The sequence below is a fragment of the Phalacrocorax aristotelis genome, chromosome 1 (genome assembly GCF_949628215.1).
Source record: "Phalacrocorax aristotelis chromosome 1, bGulAri2.1, whole genome shotgun sequence".
NCBI lineage: Eukaryota > Metazoa > Chordata > Aves > Suliformes > Phalacrocoracidae > Phalacrocorax > Phalacrocorax aristotelis.
The window spans coordinates 121,866,390-121,885,186 of record NC_134276.1 but is presented as its reverse complement, the minus strand read 5'-3'; the positions used below and the strand labels follow the sequence as shown (position 1 = coordinate 121,885,186).

At 39.8% G+C, this 18,797-nt stretch overlaps 1 protein-coding gene across 1 annotated transcript in view; it reads right to left on the bottom strand.

Annotated features, from left to right (window-relative positions):
• Nucleotides 1–2,954: 2,954 nt before the first annotated feature.
• The window catches only part of GUCA1C (guanylate cyclase activator 1C), a 30,483-nt gene continuing 14,640 nt past the window's right edge, over nucleotides 2,955–18,797 (bottom strand). The window contains exons 2-4 of the mRNA XM_075104009.1: nucleotides 9,765–9,914; nucleotides 6,882–6,969; nucleotides 2,955–3,799 (exon numbers count right to left, since the gene is read on the bottom strand). Of these exons, the coding sequence (XP_074960110.1) occupies nucleotides 3,669–3,799; nucleotides 6,882–6,969; nucleotides 9,765–9,914 (369 nt within the window). The 3' untranslated portion in view covers nucleotides 2,955–3,668. The remainder of the gene's footprint in view (nucleotides 3,800–6,881; nucleotides 6,970–9,764; nucleotides 9,915–18,797) is intronic.

Here is an 18,797-nt window from a genome sequence, read left to right as displayed (position 1 = left end):
GTTGTTTTAAGACTTGATTTTACTTTCTCATTACCTTGCTCTGGTTTGATTGTTAATAAATTAAGCTAATTTTCTCAAGTCTAGTCTGTTTTGCCTATGTCGGTAACTGCTGCGCATGTTCTCTCTGTCCTTATCTCGACCCACGAGCCTTTTGTTATATTTTCTCTCCCCTGTCCAGCTGAGGAGGGAGACTGATAGTGTGACTTGGTGGGCACCTGGCATCCATCCAGGGTCAACCCACCACGACTCTCTTTAAAATCCGTTTATAAAAAAAAAAAAAGAGTCTGTGTAGATAGGTAGTAGTCATTTTTCAAAGTCCGTAACTTCATTAGTTTAAAAGCAAAAATTGAAAACACAGCTGTTCCCATATACCCAGATTGCTTAGATTGGACCATTTTATTTTAAATATCTTAAAGCCGATACTGAAGGACACCACCCTCATAGGATTTAAATGCAAAAGCGTTAGATTAAGAACAGGGGGTTTTTTTAAGTCTGGGTGTGAGAAAACTGATACTGACAATGACATATTAACATGTCAATGATGAATAAATACAAGAACTTAAAATTTGAGCCACCAGCAATCTCATATATCATTCTCTCTTTTTTTTGAAAGGATATAAAAGATTCAAATGTCAGAACTATAATGCCAGAACTGTTTATAATGTCAAGTGATGCATGTTGCATACTTTTAGTATATTCCATTGATCAAACCAGAACATGGAATAATAATTGCAGATGATGGAGCACTTTTCTTGTGCAAATGGACATGGATTTGAAGTGAATTTGGAAGAAAAACATTTTCATATTGAAGTCTTAATAATTGTTTTGTTCAACCTTCACTGATATGTGCACAGATTATTTTGCATAAAGCTGATGCTTCTAACAACAACTAATATTAGTGTGATGCCTGCAGGGCACTGTCAGCGAAGGAGAACTTACGATATAATGTAGTAATTTGATAAAACTTGTTGCAGACTTGAGAGAGAATCAATCCCAACAGAACCAGAGAGAACTATAATTTTCCCTTTGCAGACAGTTCATGCAGTTCCGTTTCAGCTCATAGAATTAATCTTGGTATTTATAAAGTAAGTTGAGTTGGTTTTAGCCTAGTTTCCTAAGAAAATGAGACATATGTGATCATGCCATCTGTGAATGCCTTCCCTGCACTCCTAACAGCTACCATGTTCAGAGACAATTGCAACCCAGTTTGAAAGAAGGTGGAAGGCTCAAAGAGAGTAAATTACTAAAATCTTTTGCTCAGGTATCTGGGCAGGGCAAAGATAGCTAAATTAGTACTCTCTGTCAGGAAAAGGCATGAAGAACTCAGCTGTTAAACAGCCTGTTTGGCAGAAGCCAGCAGTCCCATCAGCAGGAACTGGTCATGTTACCTCTTCCCTCTTGTCTCATAGAATTATGGAATCATAGAATTGTTAAGGTTGGAAAAGACCCTTAAGATCATCGAGTTCAACTGCTAACCTATCACTGCCCAGTCCACCACTAAACCATATCCTCAAGCACCACCTCTACCCTTCCTTTAAATACCTCCAGGGATGGAGACTCCACCACCTCCCTGGGCAGCCTGTTCCAATGTTTGACAACCCTTTTGGTGAAGTTTTTTCTCATGTCCAACCTAAACCTCCCTGGTGCAGCTTGAGGCCATTTCCTCTCGTCCTATCGCTTGTTACTAGGGAGAAGAGTCTGACCCCCACCTCGCTACAACCTCCTTTCAGGTAGTTGTAGAGAGCAATAAGGTCTCCCCTCAGCCTCCTCTTCTCCAGGCTAAACAACCCCAGCTCCCTCAGCTGCTCCTCATAAGACTTGTTCTCCAGACCGTTCATCAACTTCGTTGCCCTTCTTTGGACACGCTCCAGCACCTCAATGTCCTTCTTGTAGTGAGGGGCCCAAAACTGAACACAGTACTCGAGGTGCAGCCTCACCAGTGTCGAGTACTGGGGCACGATCACCTCCCTGCTCCTGCTGGTCACACTATTCCTGATAGAAGCTGGGATGCCGTTGGCCTTCTTGGCCACCTGAGCACACCGCTGGCTCATGTTCAGCCGGCTGTCAGCCAGCACCCCCAGGTCGTTTCCTCCAGGCAGCTCTCCAGCCACTCCTCCCCAAGCCTGTAGCGTTGCATGGGGCTGTTGTGACCCAAGTGCAGGACCCGGCACTTAGCCTTGTTGAATCTCATACTGTTGGCTCTGGCCCAATGATCCAGCCTGTCCAGGTCCCTCTGTAGGGCCTTCCTGCCCTCCAGCAGATCGACACTTCCACCCAGCTTGGTGTCATCTGCAAACTTACTGAGGGTGCACTCAGTCCCCTCATCCAGATCATCAATGAAGATATTGAACAGGACCGGCCCCAACACTGAGCCCTGGGGAGCACCACTCGTGACCAGCCGCCAGCTGGCTCTGACTCCATTCACCACCACTCTCTGGGCTCAGCCGTCCAGCCAGTTTTTAACCCAGCGCAGAGTGCACTTGTCCAAGCCGTGAGCAGCCAGCTTCTCCAGGAGAATGCTGTGGGAGACAGTGTCAGAGGCCTTACTAAAGTCCAAGTAGACACCGTACACAGCCTTCCCCTCATCCACTAAGCAGGTCACCTTATCGTAGAAGGAGACCAGGTTAGTGAAGCAGGACCTCCCTTTCATAAACCCATGCTGGCTGAGCCTGATCCCCTGGTTGTCCCACACGTGCCGTGTAATGGCATTCAAGATGATCTGCTCCATGACCTTTCCCAGCACCGAGGTCAGGCTGACAGGCCTGTAGTTCCCCTGATCTTCCTTCCGACCCTTCTTGTAGAGGGGCATCACATTTGCTAGTTTCCAGTGATCTGGGACCTCCCTGGTTGATCAGGACATGCAGGCATGTCAAAGACCCCAGCAAAACCAAATTGTTTTGAAAAGGAGGACATACATGTCAAAGGACACAAATCTCCGGGGAAGTAGACTGCTTACAAAATTATTTGGTTTTAGCTATTCTTTGATCTTTTAAGTTTACTCTACAAAGATAACAAAATTTCATTCCAGTGCTTCTATAAAAGTTTAATTTTAAAGAACAGTAGCTGAACCCTGACAAACCATTAAAACATCACATTTTTTTAATTTACAGATGTAATAAAATCAAGAGTGGTAGACAGCTTGTTAAGGAGGATGCATATCATGTGAATATTAAGCTGACTGAGGTGTTTCCCAGAGAACCTACTCCAAACTCCAATTTTGAGTACTTATTAGAGCAAATGTTAAGTTAAGGCAAACCAAGCTTCATTCTTAATTGATCTAGACAGAACCCAGTCCTACCTAGAAGTTTATGTCCCCACTTTCAACACTAGGTTGCAGAGCCCGTGCATAAAATAAGAAATTGATTAACTCTGTGTCTTCTAGAAAGGTTGCATTTTGCAATATTTACATTTTTTAATTGATTACTCGGAACAGTGTTCATAGAGACTATATAAGTTATTTGTACTGCATCAAATAGCTTTTCTGTTATATGTGGGCAAAGATTTGTGTTCTGTGGCTGCCACAGTCGTTAGTGAGGGAAAGAATAAAGAAAAGGAGAGATATGGAGTCAAGAGTGAAAATTTTTACTCCTGGAGCAAGCTGTCTGAATGTATCAAGTATTATCTTCCTTCAAATGATGACACAGATGCCACATCGGTCATTGGATCCTTCAGATGCTGTTTCTCCTGCCAGTCTGTATGACTTTGAGTATGTTGGAAAGGTCAAAACTTTTCTCAATCAGTTCCATTAGGTCCTTGTCTTTCTCTACACCATTGACAAATTCTTCTAAAGTCAGTTCCCCTAAAAGAAAAACAGATACTCCTTAGGGATGAGGAACCCAGCAGTCATTCTCAGCCCAGCACAAGGCCATTCATGACAGATTGAATCCCTCAGGAAGGTTCCCCACTCTCTGCTCATAGGCAAATGCAGGCAGAACATATTCTAATGTTTTCCCACTTTGCGTCAGATCCTAGAACTCAGACTTGCCTTTTTTTTCCTGTTAAAATTGATCAGGCACACCTTTCACAGAAGTCTAAGTAACTATAAATGCTCAGTATCTATGGTTACAGAAATGTGTAAAAAAGGGTGCTAATGAAGCTTGTATCAAGGGTGAATTTAGATGTATGGTCCAATTCTCACTGAGCTAACTGGGATTTATCTTATAGCTGGTTTTAACAGAGATTAGGGTATGATTTGCTGATGATTACCAGGCATACTCCCTGTGTTGACTACTAGGATTATTTAGAGCCATGATAAGATGTAGTAAAGAAATTGGTTAAGTGATTTGATTAGATAAATTCTTCCAAACAACCGAAATGGTCATTTAGAGCATGATTTTTTGGGCTCATGTCAAAATCAGGTAATACCTTGGAAGCTGCAAGACAACTATAAAATCTCTTTTACTGAGAAGCAGGAATATTGTTTAGAATTCTTCCTTTTTTCCTGCTCTCTTCCCTGTCAGCAAAGGCAAAGGCCAGTCCTAGGCGTGTGTCTGCTCATATGGTACACAGGAGAGTACACAATTCTATGGTTAGAAGTTATTCCGGTGATACTGTTTTTCTCTGAAAGGGGAACCAGGGCTTGGTTTAATAGGAAGAGTTTGATTCTTTCCTCTGAAAACGGTTTAAAGTTTCTTGTTAAAATCACAACAGTGAATGATTTCTCACTGAAATGAGAAGTTGCAAGAGGCCAGGCAAGAAGGAAGATAGCTGGGTGACTTAGGGCCCAGGGATGCAGGGGAGCAGCAATTCAAGTTGCGTGCACTTCTCGTGAATGCTTAGCTAGATGACTTTTGGCTATTTTTGGAGTTAAGTACTCCCCTGAAGTTTTTTTGTGTTTCAGTTTTTATTAATGGGAACATTGGAAACTTCATCTGATGTGAAAAAGGAAAATGACCACCATTTTGAAAAATGTGAAAACCACTTTCTACCCGTGGGCAGTAAAGGCTGCTTCCTCTTTAGTCACATGGGTCCTGACTGCATGGATGAGCAGGCTCATGTATACACTATTAAAGTGGAAAGACGTCATTTGACAGAAGTCCTGGCTCTTAAGCTTCAGTGAGAGGAGTATGACCCTCTCCAGGGGCTGGCGTGCTGTGTCCTGAGGATGCTGACACTTCCTCTTTCAATCCCAGTGCCTAATATAATCATGCTGGGAGCAGAGACAGAACAAGCCATCTCCATATGCTTGTCTGTGTCCTGCTTTGCCACCCAGCCACTCGCTTCCTACAATCTCTCCTCCTGTCCCAGGCACTCCACTTAATGTCCATCTCCTTCCCTCGGAATTGCCTTTGAGGGCTTTGTTTGGATGGGTTTCCTGGACTCATCAGATGGAAATGCTGCATCATTTTCCTGCTGATGCAGGTCAACTGGTCTTGAATTCCCTCCTCTTGATCCCAGGCTATATATTTCAAAGTACCAATACCGGAGTGCAAGCATACAAAAACCACTGCAGGTAACACTGAGATGTGGTTACACTGGCATGCCCAGACTCACTATGACTGTGACGGGTCTCAGATTTCCTTGAGCTAATGAAAAGAAATTGCAGAACCATCAGGAGATATGTTTTAAGAATTGCTCCCTACAACCATGGGACTATTTCTTGTATTTTAATGTGAGGAAGGACATTGCAACTTATTTGTCTATTTGCCCCTTTTTTTATAAGAAGCTACAAGGAGGTAGCATAGTTTAAGCTAAACTTCGTAAAATTTGTCCCGTTCCTCAGGTGGAGGTAGTCCTACTGCTCTGCAGCTATTTAAAAAAAATAACTAACTATGGAAAGCAGTTTGAAATGGGAGTTAATGGGAGTGAAGATAATTCTGAATAATTCATGTTCTGGTATTTCAGCACTAAAACATAAAACACAAAATGTTTTTTTTCAGCTGATGGTCTAGCTCAGCTACAGTTATTACTAGCAGTAAACATATGGTCAAAGCAGGGGCCAAAGTATGACTAATCATAGAATTTGGGTTAGATTCTAGAATATGACTATATGTAATTTGGGGTCCTTTGGTATTTTGCCTTCACTCAAAAGATGGGCCAAGCAGGTGGGGAAAAATCCTCTATGAGTTATTCACATGCATCACTAGATCACTGTTTATACTCTGATTATATATTGCAAACAGATTTTTTAAAAGTAACCTTAACACATCAAATAAAACCAGAAAAAAAGGAAAAAAAATGCCCGAAATTCCTGGCTGGGATCTGATTTTGCTCTCTGATGCTTTCCAAATGTTCCTATTTTTTCAATGATTGCAGTAATTGATGTAAAATGATTTGCCAGTGGAAGGAGGATCTTCATGATTAGAAGTATGAGGGGGGACATTTCCATGGGCAGGTTTTCTACTAGAAACAGCTCTGAAGCAGTGAATTAAAATTTTAGTTTCCAAATACAAGTCTGATTGGCTTAATCTAGCTATCGTGAGAAGAAACAGTAGCATGTGTCGTAGTATGTGTTAACGATCAGCCTTCAAGGGACATCCAGTATGCTGTCCAATCTTCAGAACATGCTAGAGCCTGTGCAACCATGCATCTTAATTGGTTTTCTTATCCACTTTAGATAGATTAAGCCAACACAAATATACTAAAAAAAAACCTCGATCACACTTTCAGTTTGCTGTGCAACCAGAGTACTGACATTTTGAATGAACAGTGCTTTAGTGTTTTAGCCCCTACTGCATGTAATTCCTATGTGAGCTTAATAAACCCAGTTGATTTACACTTTACTATGAAGCTGAAGTAATACAGGTAAAGAAGAACAGATTCAGGCTTTCAGTTTGTCTAAACCAGTCAGTTCTTCAGGACTGTGTTCCACTCCCCTCTTGATCCTGTACTTCCTTAAGGGGGAAAATCCCTGCCAATGCCAAGAAAGCCTAGATTCTTACCGTCATTGTTCAGATCTATCTTCTGAAAAATCACGTTTGTGAACTCTTCAGCAGACATGTTGGTGTGGCCATTAATAGCCTGGATAGCCTGAAGGAAGAAATGCAGAAAGTTCTTTCAGACTTTTTTCCATTGAGTTGTGAAAACAATACGCTGGCAACTGCAGTAATTGCAATGCAGCTCTTTAGTTCACCAACCCTTTCAAAAATCGCTAAATAAATAGCTATTTCAAGTAAATCTTCAGTAATGAGGATTGGAAATTTAATTAACATAACACAGCCTGAAGATTAGCGTTCAATTTACATATCTCTGAAGGTCTTCTGAAACCATGTAGCACCTCTGCTCTGCAATACGCTTTAGATTCCACACCAACATTTTTATCTTGCCCTAGAGAGTTCTGTGTCTTTGGAAAGTGCCCTATTGTCTGTGTGATTTAAATATTGTATTATTTTTCACAGCTGAAAGCACATGAGGAGAACGCCTAAGTCATTTTTCTGTTAAGACATGTTTAACTTAGTAATCACAAATAAAATCAGACCAGCAGTCCTGGAAGTTGGCAGAATTTATCTTCCAAAGAAATTAAGAAAACCAGAAGTCTCCCCTCTGCTTTTTCTGTGGCAAAGCGACACGTTATTTGGAGTAAAGGTATACATGAATAGTTTTGCAAAATTGTATCACACTCACTGAGACAGTAATTTTTGTGTTATGGTGATTGTTCAGGTTAATAAAATAGGAGCCTCTATGTTAATAGCCAGTGGTCCAGAAGCAACAAGCATATGTTTACAGAGTTGGACTCAAACTCAGTATCACAATTAGTAAGTGACTGGGAAAATACATACATATATAAGTATAAACACACATGCAGATATGTTCCTAATGGGCATACTATAGAATTTGTTTTTCTACACCTGAAGTATCTTGAGATGAACTATGTTGTGTAAGATAATATTTATTTTATTATATTTAAATACATTTATTTTTATGTTATTATTAATAATATATTTAAATATATTAAAATAAAACTCATTATATTTAAATAAAACATAAGTTAAACCTATTCAGCACAGATGTGGATTCTTGACCATCACTGTCTTTATCTTACTTTGCACAAATGAGTTAAAAATGTCAGGAAGAGTTCTACAAAAATAGGTACATAAAGTTGTTTGTGTTACTAACTCATACTTTAGGTACTTTTGCTGTTTTATACGTCTGACCCTGATGCAGTCTTCAGAAGGTTATGCCTCTGCCACAGTTAAATATGTTGTAGTGCTAAGAGTAAAGCAGTGGCTCCTGAAGTACTTGAATCACTGACTACCACAGAATCACCTTAAATAATAAAAGAAAATAACTGGGCTGTTAAAAGCCACTGAGAGGGTGCATGGTTGTCTGGAAGAAATTTTGATTGTTGATAATGATCTGCTGGTCCAAAGTTTGTATAGCTGTAGGGACAGGTGAATTTTTAATAGATTGAGTTCTGTGATTTCAATTAATGTCTCAGGTATGACTTTTTTTTGCTGATGCTGACTTTTTTACTGATGCTTAGTATAAGCAGGGCTCTTAGCGGCTGTGGGCCTGTATTTTTATTTTTGTTTGGAGCCCACTGATTTTCTCTAGTCTTGGTCAAATAACTTAAGCAGGTTTAAGTTAAAATTTTCATACTCCAAAAAAGAAGAAAACAGAAAGAAAACAGAAGTTTCAGCTGGTTTTAAAACAAGGTAAGTTGAAAAATAAATCTTCTTTACATTAAAAGGCTTTTAATTCTCTTTTTGGATAAAGCCCAAGACAAAACACAGTTGCCTCATTGCCTCTGGGTGAAAAATTATGGAGAATATCTGCAAAAGGAAGATGTAATTAGTCTTGCACGAGGAGAAATCTGGGAGATGCAGCCTCTTCTACCTTTAGAAAGCTGCTCTTTGGAAGGTGATGCATCAACTTTATTTGTTTGACCCCATGGCTCCACCTGGCTCCAGTTCTTTTTAACTTGGGCAGCAGCTTTTGAAAGTCTCTTAACAGTTACTAGCCAGGCACCAGCAGTAACACAGAATCCAGGCAAAGTATGTGCCTTGTTTATTATGACATTAAATCCCTATTTAGATTTTATGTTCCCTGCAGCAAAACCTTGATCTGTAACAAGTCCTGTACATTTAGGGAGCAGTATTAAATTAAGTCATTCATATCTGCAAGGAACCCTATCATACCTTTTGGATGAAAGCAGCCACTGAAGTGTAAAATATTATTTCACTAGAGCAGGTTGAAAGATACAGAAATAATTTTAAAGAATTACACTGCTTTGGTTTTATGGGTTTGAAATGGACCTGTTTTCTGCAAAATTTTCTACAATATTTGTATCCAAATGTCACCGCATGGTTTAACGATAAAATTAAATTTCCCCAATTCAAAATAAGGGTAATGGCATTTGTAGTAAACAAATCTAAAAGCCTTTCAAAAAATTTAAGTAGTGGAATACTTTGATGACACCTATATTGTTTCTTGCAGCAAGTTCAGTTTGAGAAGCCAGTTTTCCAAATTAGACTGGCACATACACTTGTAATCAGCTGTTTTATTCATTATGCTGCTTCAGTTCTACCTTGCCTTATAGTGTAGTTTATCACAATAATTCCTCTGCTGTTTCTACAGTTTTTCACTTTCAGTAAAGCATTATATTTGTAGAACTATGGCTTAAAGTAAAATACTGCTTAGATATGTTTACTTCAATGAGCAAGAAACTAATGGAAGGAGTGTCACTTGCCAGAACAATTCTGGTTTTAAAACTGTAAAACATCAGGTAAAGTAGAGACAATCCATTTACAACACATGATGAAACCACTGTTTCAGGGGCAATGTACTATGTCAAATGCTCTTGCTATTGGTCATAACTTGCTTACCGTGAATATGCTTAATAGTTCTTTTTTGTCAATACATCCGTTTCCATCAGCATCGTATAGCTTAAAATACCATTTCAATTTCTGGTCAATTTTCCCTCGTATAACCAAATTTATTGCAGCTATGAACTCCAAGAAGTCTATAAATCCATCCTAAGAGAAAGAGGAAAAAAACCAACAATTTAACAACATCGGTTTTCTGTTCATTCTGGAAATTTCACAGAAACAGGTCATCGAATTAGCTGTAATACACACTGATTTATAAAGTACCTTAATGTAGAAATCTCCTGTGCTGTTTAAAAAGGATGCGCTCACCTGGAAGCAGTATAGGAAGGGCCATTAGCACAGAGAGTTTTGTACTTCCCTGGAAGCTAGGTGCAGTAGGGGTGGGGGCAAATCTGTCCTGAGCAATTGCTATTGATATTTTTTGAGGAGAAGAGAAACAGTTTTGTGGTAGACTACCACATGTGGAAAGGGGAGGCTGGGATATCTGGTTTGGTACTAATGAGACATCTCCAGTGGAGTTGCTTATATTCATATGGGTACTGCAGAACTATGGATGATTTCCAGTGCAACAGACCTGCTCCAGGTGTTACTCATCTGAGAGATCATGTAGTAAGTGTTGTACCTGGTAACCAATAATCTGGCACGAACTCCAGGTACTGTGCTTTTTCCATATAAACATCAGGTCTCTTTGATGAATACATTTTGCATGCCTTCAAATCATAAACTAGTTTCTAAATAGTGTGGATGGGGGGATATTCATAGGGAAAGAGCATTTCAGATCTATTTAATTCCATGTTTTCTGCTTACTTCTCTGAAGCTAGTGATGGAAACCTGTCAAGGACAGGCCTCCATGGTCAGGTAGTCTAAGCTACTGTGACAGTTCCTCTGTTTCTGTAAAAATGTGGTGAGGATGGAAGAAACAGTTGCTGACTTTGGACAGTACTTGCTCCAACTGTTTCTCATGTGCATATATAAAGAATTAACAGCTGGTAAATTTAATCTTGTGATCTTCACATTGATCAGAATCCAATCGCTTGGAAAACCTTGGAAAAACTGTCATCAGTTTCAGATGGCCTGTGATTGAGAAGAGAAGGTTGGACGAGTATCTCATAGGTTTTAGCATGCTACTTATTGTTATACACCAACATATGTCTTGCCAGTTGAGGTTTTGCAACCAGCAGGCATTAATCGGCCCTCGAGACTGTACCAGACTAAAGTAAAAAAAGTCCTGTAAAGGTGCAGTGCGACTCATTGCTATACTTGTAGTGCGTGCAGATTTCTGTGCTAGGCTGTTTGACAGAGGGGCACTTAAAAGAGGTAAATCTGGTGTGTCAAACACACTGGATTCAATGTACATGCAGATATGGGCTGTGCATAACTTGTGAAGACTGACTGCTGCTTCACAAACTCTTTGTGCAGGTTCTGCTGTGGTTGCTGGATTTACTGTAATTGCAGTCACAGCAAACTCAGCAAAGGCAGAGACATCATTCAATAACTGTTTGGGATTAAATGAAATTTGGCAGTAACTTCATGTAGTTTTCAAACAAGATTGGACCCAGTATTAAAAGCAGATGCTTTACCAAAAAATGACATATTGTGTACCACAAACTTTATGCTTCTTTTTGGCACACCAGCTTGAATTTCAATTTTGCAAGTGTTATTTCAAGAAGGATCTCATTGAGTATTTTACTGGAGGGCAAGGTTTATTTTGCTGATTACGTTTCCATCATCTGTTTTGATAGCTCTATTAAGAATGTGGTTAGATGCATTTCACATAGCTGCTTTCTTATTGCATTTCATACTACTGATTGAAACTACAGATTAATTTTAGGCTTGCTGGATGTCCATGACGAGATTAATTTTCTTCTTTCTCCCGTACATTTCACTTTGGATTTTGGAAAACAGCATTTTGTTTGCCTTCATCCTACGTCTTGGTGTCACTGTTGTTACTCTGACAAAATATCAGAAGTTTGGAAAACGTAATAATCAGCTTAATGTGTTCAAGTATGTAATTATGATCTGGTGCATCATCTGGCCTGCACCAAGCAGGGAGGGACTGAAGGCCAAGGTCAAAAAACCCCACCTCTGAAAAACAACTGAGAGAAATTGTAGTTGCTGGTAAAGGCCCAGCCACATTCTGTAGAAATGCAAAGACCATTGGTGACATGTTAATCTCAGCAGCCAGTGCACCAGAAATAGGAATACTGAGAAGGCAGTTTACCTGCATGTTGTAGAACCAGGATTGATGAGAAATGTGCTGGTTTTCCTTTCTAGACCAACAAACATACATTGTAGGTAGAAAGGCAAACTTTTATGTGATGCAGAAGGCTATGGCCATCTTGTTACACATATCCAGAGATTTCTCAGATAAAGAGAAATACTATGCTTTTTACAGTGGCATCCAACAGCCTCAGAATAGTACATTAAATAATAAAAAAAATCATAACAGTAATCTATGATGATCATCCTGTGTTTCTGTGAGTACAGCAAATAATACAATAAATGTGTTGTTATGATGTTATTAAAATAATATTGCCATGCTGATTTACCCATCTGCTGCTCCATAACCATTCACCATACAAGTATCTAGGTAGGTCCTTACACGTCTGTGGGCTCTGTAAAACTTCACTCTGTGCAGTGCACACAGTAAAGTGTCTGTTGCTCATTAGGAAGTCAGTAATTCACAAGCAAAGGGCTACTAAAAAACTAATAAAATAAATAATAATAAAATAAAATTAAAAATAAACCCAACAACTTAATAAGCAGAGCTGATTACCAGTGGTGGAAGATATAAATAATTTACTTCTGGTGCTTTACTCTGCTATTCCAAAGGGCAAATTTCCAATATTTTTATTAAATGGCGTTAACGCTGGTGAAACCTGCTTATTTGACAGCTTAGGACACGGGACAGATTTGGGTGATGGATGCATTTTGTGTGTGTGAAGGCTTATTTTCTGTGTCTGTATGGTGCTGGCCATGCCTTCCTCAGCTGCAGCACAATTACACTGGGTTACCATGGGCGTCTGGACGGGCGGTGAAGTTCTGCTCCCTTTCCTGCCTGTACGCACAGAGCCAGCTGGGGTAAGCTCACAGCGTACCTCCTCTGGGTTTGGTGTAGAATAGCGGGGGCAGAAATCTTCTAACGTAGTTCTGAGGAGTGGGCTCGAGGGACACCAGAAAAATGGGTTCAAAACTTCTTTTACATGCCCCAGAGTCTTCTGGACTTTCTGCTTAGCATAGTAGACGTAATAAAAATAGATATTTTTATTTTAGTCTCTTCATGGCTTGACCAGATAAACTCAAAGCTCAGGGATGCATTATGGTTGCACGTGTGCTTGTGCCCTTTGATGCTGTGGTTTGGTAACTTGTTTTGCTTTCACTGATGAGTGTTTTTTTTAAGCAGCTTGGAAGAGTTTGATTCGCAAAACAAAGACAAAAGAAGGCTCCAAAACTGGAAGGAGAATTTGCTGATGATACAAACCTGATCCTCACTGCCCTGAGGGCACCACCAGCCCTGACTGCCCCTGCCCGGGCCCTAGGCCCCATTTCAATTGTTCCTTAGTTACTGCATCTCCTGAAGAGAAAGCAATTTGATTTTATCTTTTTATGGGATGTTTTTCCTTCAGAATGTCAGTTTACGTGCAGTTGCTGGAGGACAGGGATGTTCGTCCTGTGAGGGCAAAGCCAGGCAGTGAGGGACTGCAGCGTTACACAACAGCAGTTAATACCCCAGCCCTTCACAGGTCTTTAAAAGCGCTCACAGCCTCAAACTGTTTGAATACAGATTAAAAATAAGTGACTCATCAGCTGTGGCTACACAGCTGATTTTAAACGGCACAGTCATTCAAGGTTGTGCCAAAATTATCGGAACTGTTTTGGCTGCCTAGCTCTTACCTGAACGTGATTTCCTACCCAAGTTGATGCGGTGCTACTGGGATAGTGAGCCAGCCATCTCCCACAGCACACCACGGCTATGTATATGGGAAGAGCAGATTTCTGTCCCAGCAAAACCCTATGATGAGTGAACTCATCATCTTACTTGGAGTACTGAAGACTCTACTAAGAGTCTATACACAATAAGCAGTGTCTTGTTTTTGAATTTGCTCCTGAAAAATCTCTAAACTCAATCCAACACCAGGAGAATAGCTCAACAGGCTTTATCAGGATTAACAAGTGGGCAATTATAGACAGTCTAGGTATTTCAAACCTAGGGCTTAGGACATTAAGCCACCCTCCCTCCCCACCCCGTCTTTCAGAATCCTACTTAAACCTCATAAGGCAGAGGGAGGAGGCATAGGTCAAACAGCAGATTACAACAGCTAAGAATAACTGTGAAATTTATAGCTAATCCTATGAGCTTCTCCCTTTCTCCATAGACCCTGTTTCAAATATAATGCTGCTTTCTCTGCCCTCAGAAACCTAAAGGAGGATTCATTTCACTCCATTTCATCTTCCCCCATTTCCTTGCTTTCTTTTTGCTTCTGAAGACTTTCAGCTGTTCCTTAAAGGTTGAATATTATTGAAGAAATACAGACCTACTTGTGACTGTATTACTTTGACATGTCTCTAAGGTCTGATACTGGAGTTTGGAGCTTGGAGAGAGCTGCAGATCCCCTATGGGCTGTGGCCAGAATCACCAGTTTCCTAAGTAAACAAAGCTGGCATTTGTCATGGCCTGAGGGGAGCCTCTCGGCAAGCAAAGGCTATTAGATAAGGACGAAGAGCGAAGCAGGGAATTAGGAGCAGCAGATCATTAAGTGGTTTTGTAATAGTTGCATACCCACTGTTACATAAAGAGGTGAGGCTTTATTGACCAGACTGTTACACGGGGTTCTGCTTTGCCCAGACAAAAAGGATATGTGAGATTTGGGGAATTAGAAAATACCAGGACCTTTGGTCAGAGGAATTGGAAATGCAGAGCCAGCTACGTCTCCTGGCTCCCAGGCTTGTAGGCTACTCTGGTAAGACCTGGTGAAATGCAAAATGCTAAGATGACAATGTTATTTCTTTAAAATTAACAGACACCTCCCAGCTCCCTGCCATCACTCACAATTTAATTTCAAGATTACTGGAGCAGCAGGGAGACAGGGAAATCACCAAGGCATTGGGCTGGGTCCTGCACTCAGCCGGCAGCATGGCACAGCACTGTACTGAAGGAAAGCATGTGCTCAGGGACCTCACCCTCTGCTATCTGGGGTGGTGGGGTTCAGCTTTCTGCACCCCTAATTTTGAGCCTCTTTGCCCATGCTTTTAGGAGCATCTTATCTCAAAACAAAGCAGTAGTCGAGAGAGAAAACCAAGAAGGGCAGCCATGACCACATAATGCATTTTTCAGCAAATTTCTTGCTGAGAATTCAAGCAAATTTTTCTTGTTTGAAAAACCCAAGAATGCAGCAGAACAAACCCCCAGGAAAAGCACTTTGAAGACATATATGCCTTCTAGTGGCAAAGATGCTCTATTTGGCAGATAATCTCAGGTGCTCCTCGATAATGTTTTTAGGAATTAATGTCTCAAGGGATATATGCAAGAAGGCTCCTAAAAGTTAATCACATATGTTATCGTTGCCTTAACTACTTGGTGTTATCAGATAAAGGACCTCAGGGAAGGAAAAAGTTAATAATCTCTACCTTCTTTTCCTAGCAGGCATTTTTTATTTCTGTAAAAATGGGAAATTATAGATCACGTTTTGTCCCAAGAAAGCAGTTACCGATTTATTGTCATTACATGAGTTTGTTGCCAAGTTAGTTAAAACAGATCATCCAATTTCTGCTGCATTTTTTTCTGCAATTATTATATCTGGAGTGTGGTTCATCAGCATCATTGTCACCAACAAATGTGTGAAACATGATTGCATAGTTTTGGGTGTTTCAAAGTAACACTTAAATGGTAAAGGGGAAAAGAAGAAAATGTAAACCTGGAGTAGCCTCTGACTGCTCTATTCATAATTAATAAGGAAAAAAATAGAAAAAAAAAGACAGTTGCACTTTTAAAAAATGCTTAAAATTTCTTTAAATAAAAGAAGCAGATTCCTGAACTGTTTCTCATTAAAATTACCTTCCCCTTTGTCTACATCATAATTTAACAAGTAGTATTTAAAAGTAATTATGATTAATAGTACAAAGCTAATCTTCATTGCCTATTCATGTAATGTGACAAAATTACAGTGTTAGCTGTTAATGGTAGTAATATGCTCCAAGCACTTTTTAAGCTCAGCGAAAGCTGCAGAGTACATAATTTGTTTACACTTAAACGAAATTTTCAAAGAAGCCCTACACATGTCGTCAGAAAAGTGTAATTGCTTCAGTTTGATGTGTAGTATTGGTCACTGACTAACTGCAGGGGAAACAATTCTAAACCCTTTTTTTTATTTCTTTTGTTCTAAAAACAGTCAGGGAGTGTAGGAACTAAGGTAGCACAACTCAATGGGAGACTTTGTAGACTATGAAGATTATTTTTAAATGAAATTGAACTTCATCATTCTTTCATATTCCTCCCTTTCTATAGTGACTCATATTGAGTTTCGCTACATTTGATTCTGCAGGACATTCAGTAAAAACGTATGTGGTACAAATTTAATCCATGTTAAAGAAAAAATCAAGGCAAAAACATTAAGACAAAGGATCACTTGACCAAACCTCTAGAGTGCTTAATTTTTATTGTCAGTACATTTTGCCATTGATTTCTCTGTTTCCAATGCAGTGATTAATTTTCTCTAGGTCTCGTGTAACGTAGTTGGCATTACAGCGTCATACAGGACCTACAGGCTGTGGATCTCAGGTGCGGGGTCCTAGTGTGGAAGGGGACTCCTGACAGCCAGGTGTCAAAGCGTTGGTGGATGTAGTACATCTGACCTCGCACCATGCACAAACCGTGTCTTTGGTCTGGACATGGTCTACAGGGTGATGGACCTACTGTCCACATGCAGCAGATCTCTACTGTAAACACAGTGAGCCTGAGCCTGGACACGCTGTGCACAGAGGGCAAGGAAGAGGCTATTTAACGAGGTGGGTACACTCCATGGTGTGCACTGTGAGCACCACTGACCCACTGCATAGCTTAATCCAATCCCCCAAAGCATCCAGATTGTGATACAAGGAAAATTCACCTGGGCTATTACTTAATACCACTTGCCTACTTATTTTGAAATTTTGTTTTTAAAGAGAAAATTTCTTGGACATTCAGGTTACCCTGCTGAATTCTGCAATGCTGTAATAGAAATTCGAGACAGACTTCACTTTAATATCCCATATAAAGAATCAGCCTTCCATGTTTGATGCTGTGCCACTGCTGGGGAAGTACCTCTGGTCTTAAACTTTTAGATCATAACTCATACCATCAAATCCTATAGTCAAGAATTCAACTGTACTGACATTAAGCAAGTGATGATTTTAATGATAAAGTTAACGTAGGCATTTAGCTGGTAATGACACATTATTATAGCATATATTAGTACTATCACAGCTGTAAATCCTGTGCCAAGCCACTAGAAAACAAAATTAATATTGTGAAATTGCACAAATAATTGTGGGAAGTCCTTACGAAGTAATAGATTCCTTTTCGGAATCAATATATAAAATTGGGTGTAAAAAAATTCTGGAGGTAGTTAAGAAGTAGAACAAAGACATTCTTTACAACAGTCTATAAATAAATAGAGTACTACTTCATGGAGCCAGGTGAAATATTCATAGAACATAGTTTCTATTCCATGGAATTTTTAATAAGGGTACAGTACCTTTCAAAGGCACATAAGCATGCTGACAAAAGTGATATAACTACACTGCTTTGAACGTAGCAAAGCATAATTTAACCTCCTCTGTATTTACAGTAATCAGTCTAGTTACTTTACATTTGAGATAATTTTATGCAACATTACTCCAGATTAAGGAGACTCAAATGATTTGGCTTGTTGTTTTTTTTGGATTGTGTCTGAAACGAATGGGAAAAGGATTTATACATGTACATGTCAACTGTAAAAAGCCCAAATATTTCAGGTAATAACAGCTTTAGATTTTTGTTACTTCTGACAGAAGAATCTTTCTGGCTAAGAGATTTCTTGATTCTTATTTTCTTCTAGTCCTTGGTTTAGAAGCTGATTAATTTTTTTTGACACACAGGCTTTTATTGCTGACTCTACAATGTGATAGCTATGACTGTCATGAAAAGAAATAAATTTTCTAAGCATTTTTTTGTTGTGGAGACTAATTAAGAGGTGATTGTGAAAGTGAAAGAGGGTTCAAAACCAGAAAAAGCAAGAGTTAGACTTCTCTGGGCAAAGTGGTAGTGCTGTCCACACATGCTGGGCCAGCACAAGAACCACAGAAAAGGAATCGCATAAAATGTAGCATGTCTTGCCAACCACAATACCAGCTTATATGGCTCTTGGCCCCGTAGTGCAGTGTGTAATGCAGATGCTGCTGCTGCAGCCTTACTGCCTTGGATAAGCTGGATGGTTAGAGTAAGCTAAGAAAAGTGTACTTGTCCAGAGACTCATTTCAGCCTGAATACATCCCTAAAATTGTATGTGCAGCTGAACTTATGTTTGCACAACTATTTGAAGACTCAGGATACAAAAGAGGAAAGTTGTTCAGGAAAGACTGGGAAAATATTTCTATAACTATCACCCTGCTTTGGATAACTATTAACTATTGCACCCAGTTCTGTTGTGTCAACTTTGGTAATGCCTGCAAACATTTAAGGATGCAGCAAACAGTCTAGGCAGTTCTTTAGGCAGCTATTCCTGGTCCTGAGGACACATCAGAACAAGACAGGAAAGGAAGCTCAACTGAAGATTAAATTTTCCAGCAAAGACGACTTTGCAAAGATGCCCTGAGCCATTATAATTAACCCCAAAGTGGAAGCACAATACTTAGGTTCCAGGTAGTTTGAAGTACTGCTCACTAGCAGTCATTTTATTTTGTCTTTTAAGAGCTATTTATGCGGTCAATAAGAACATGTAAGGCAGCTGTCACAAAATGCTAGGTAACTGTTGCATAGTCGAGCCATGTCAGTCTTTAACAAAATAATGTCTT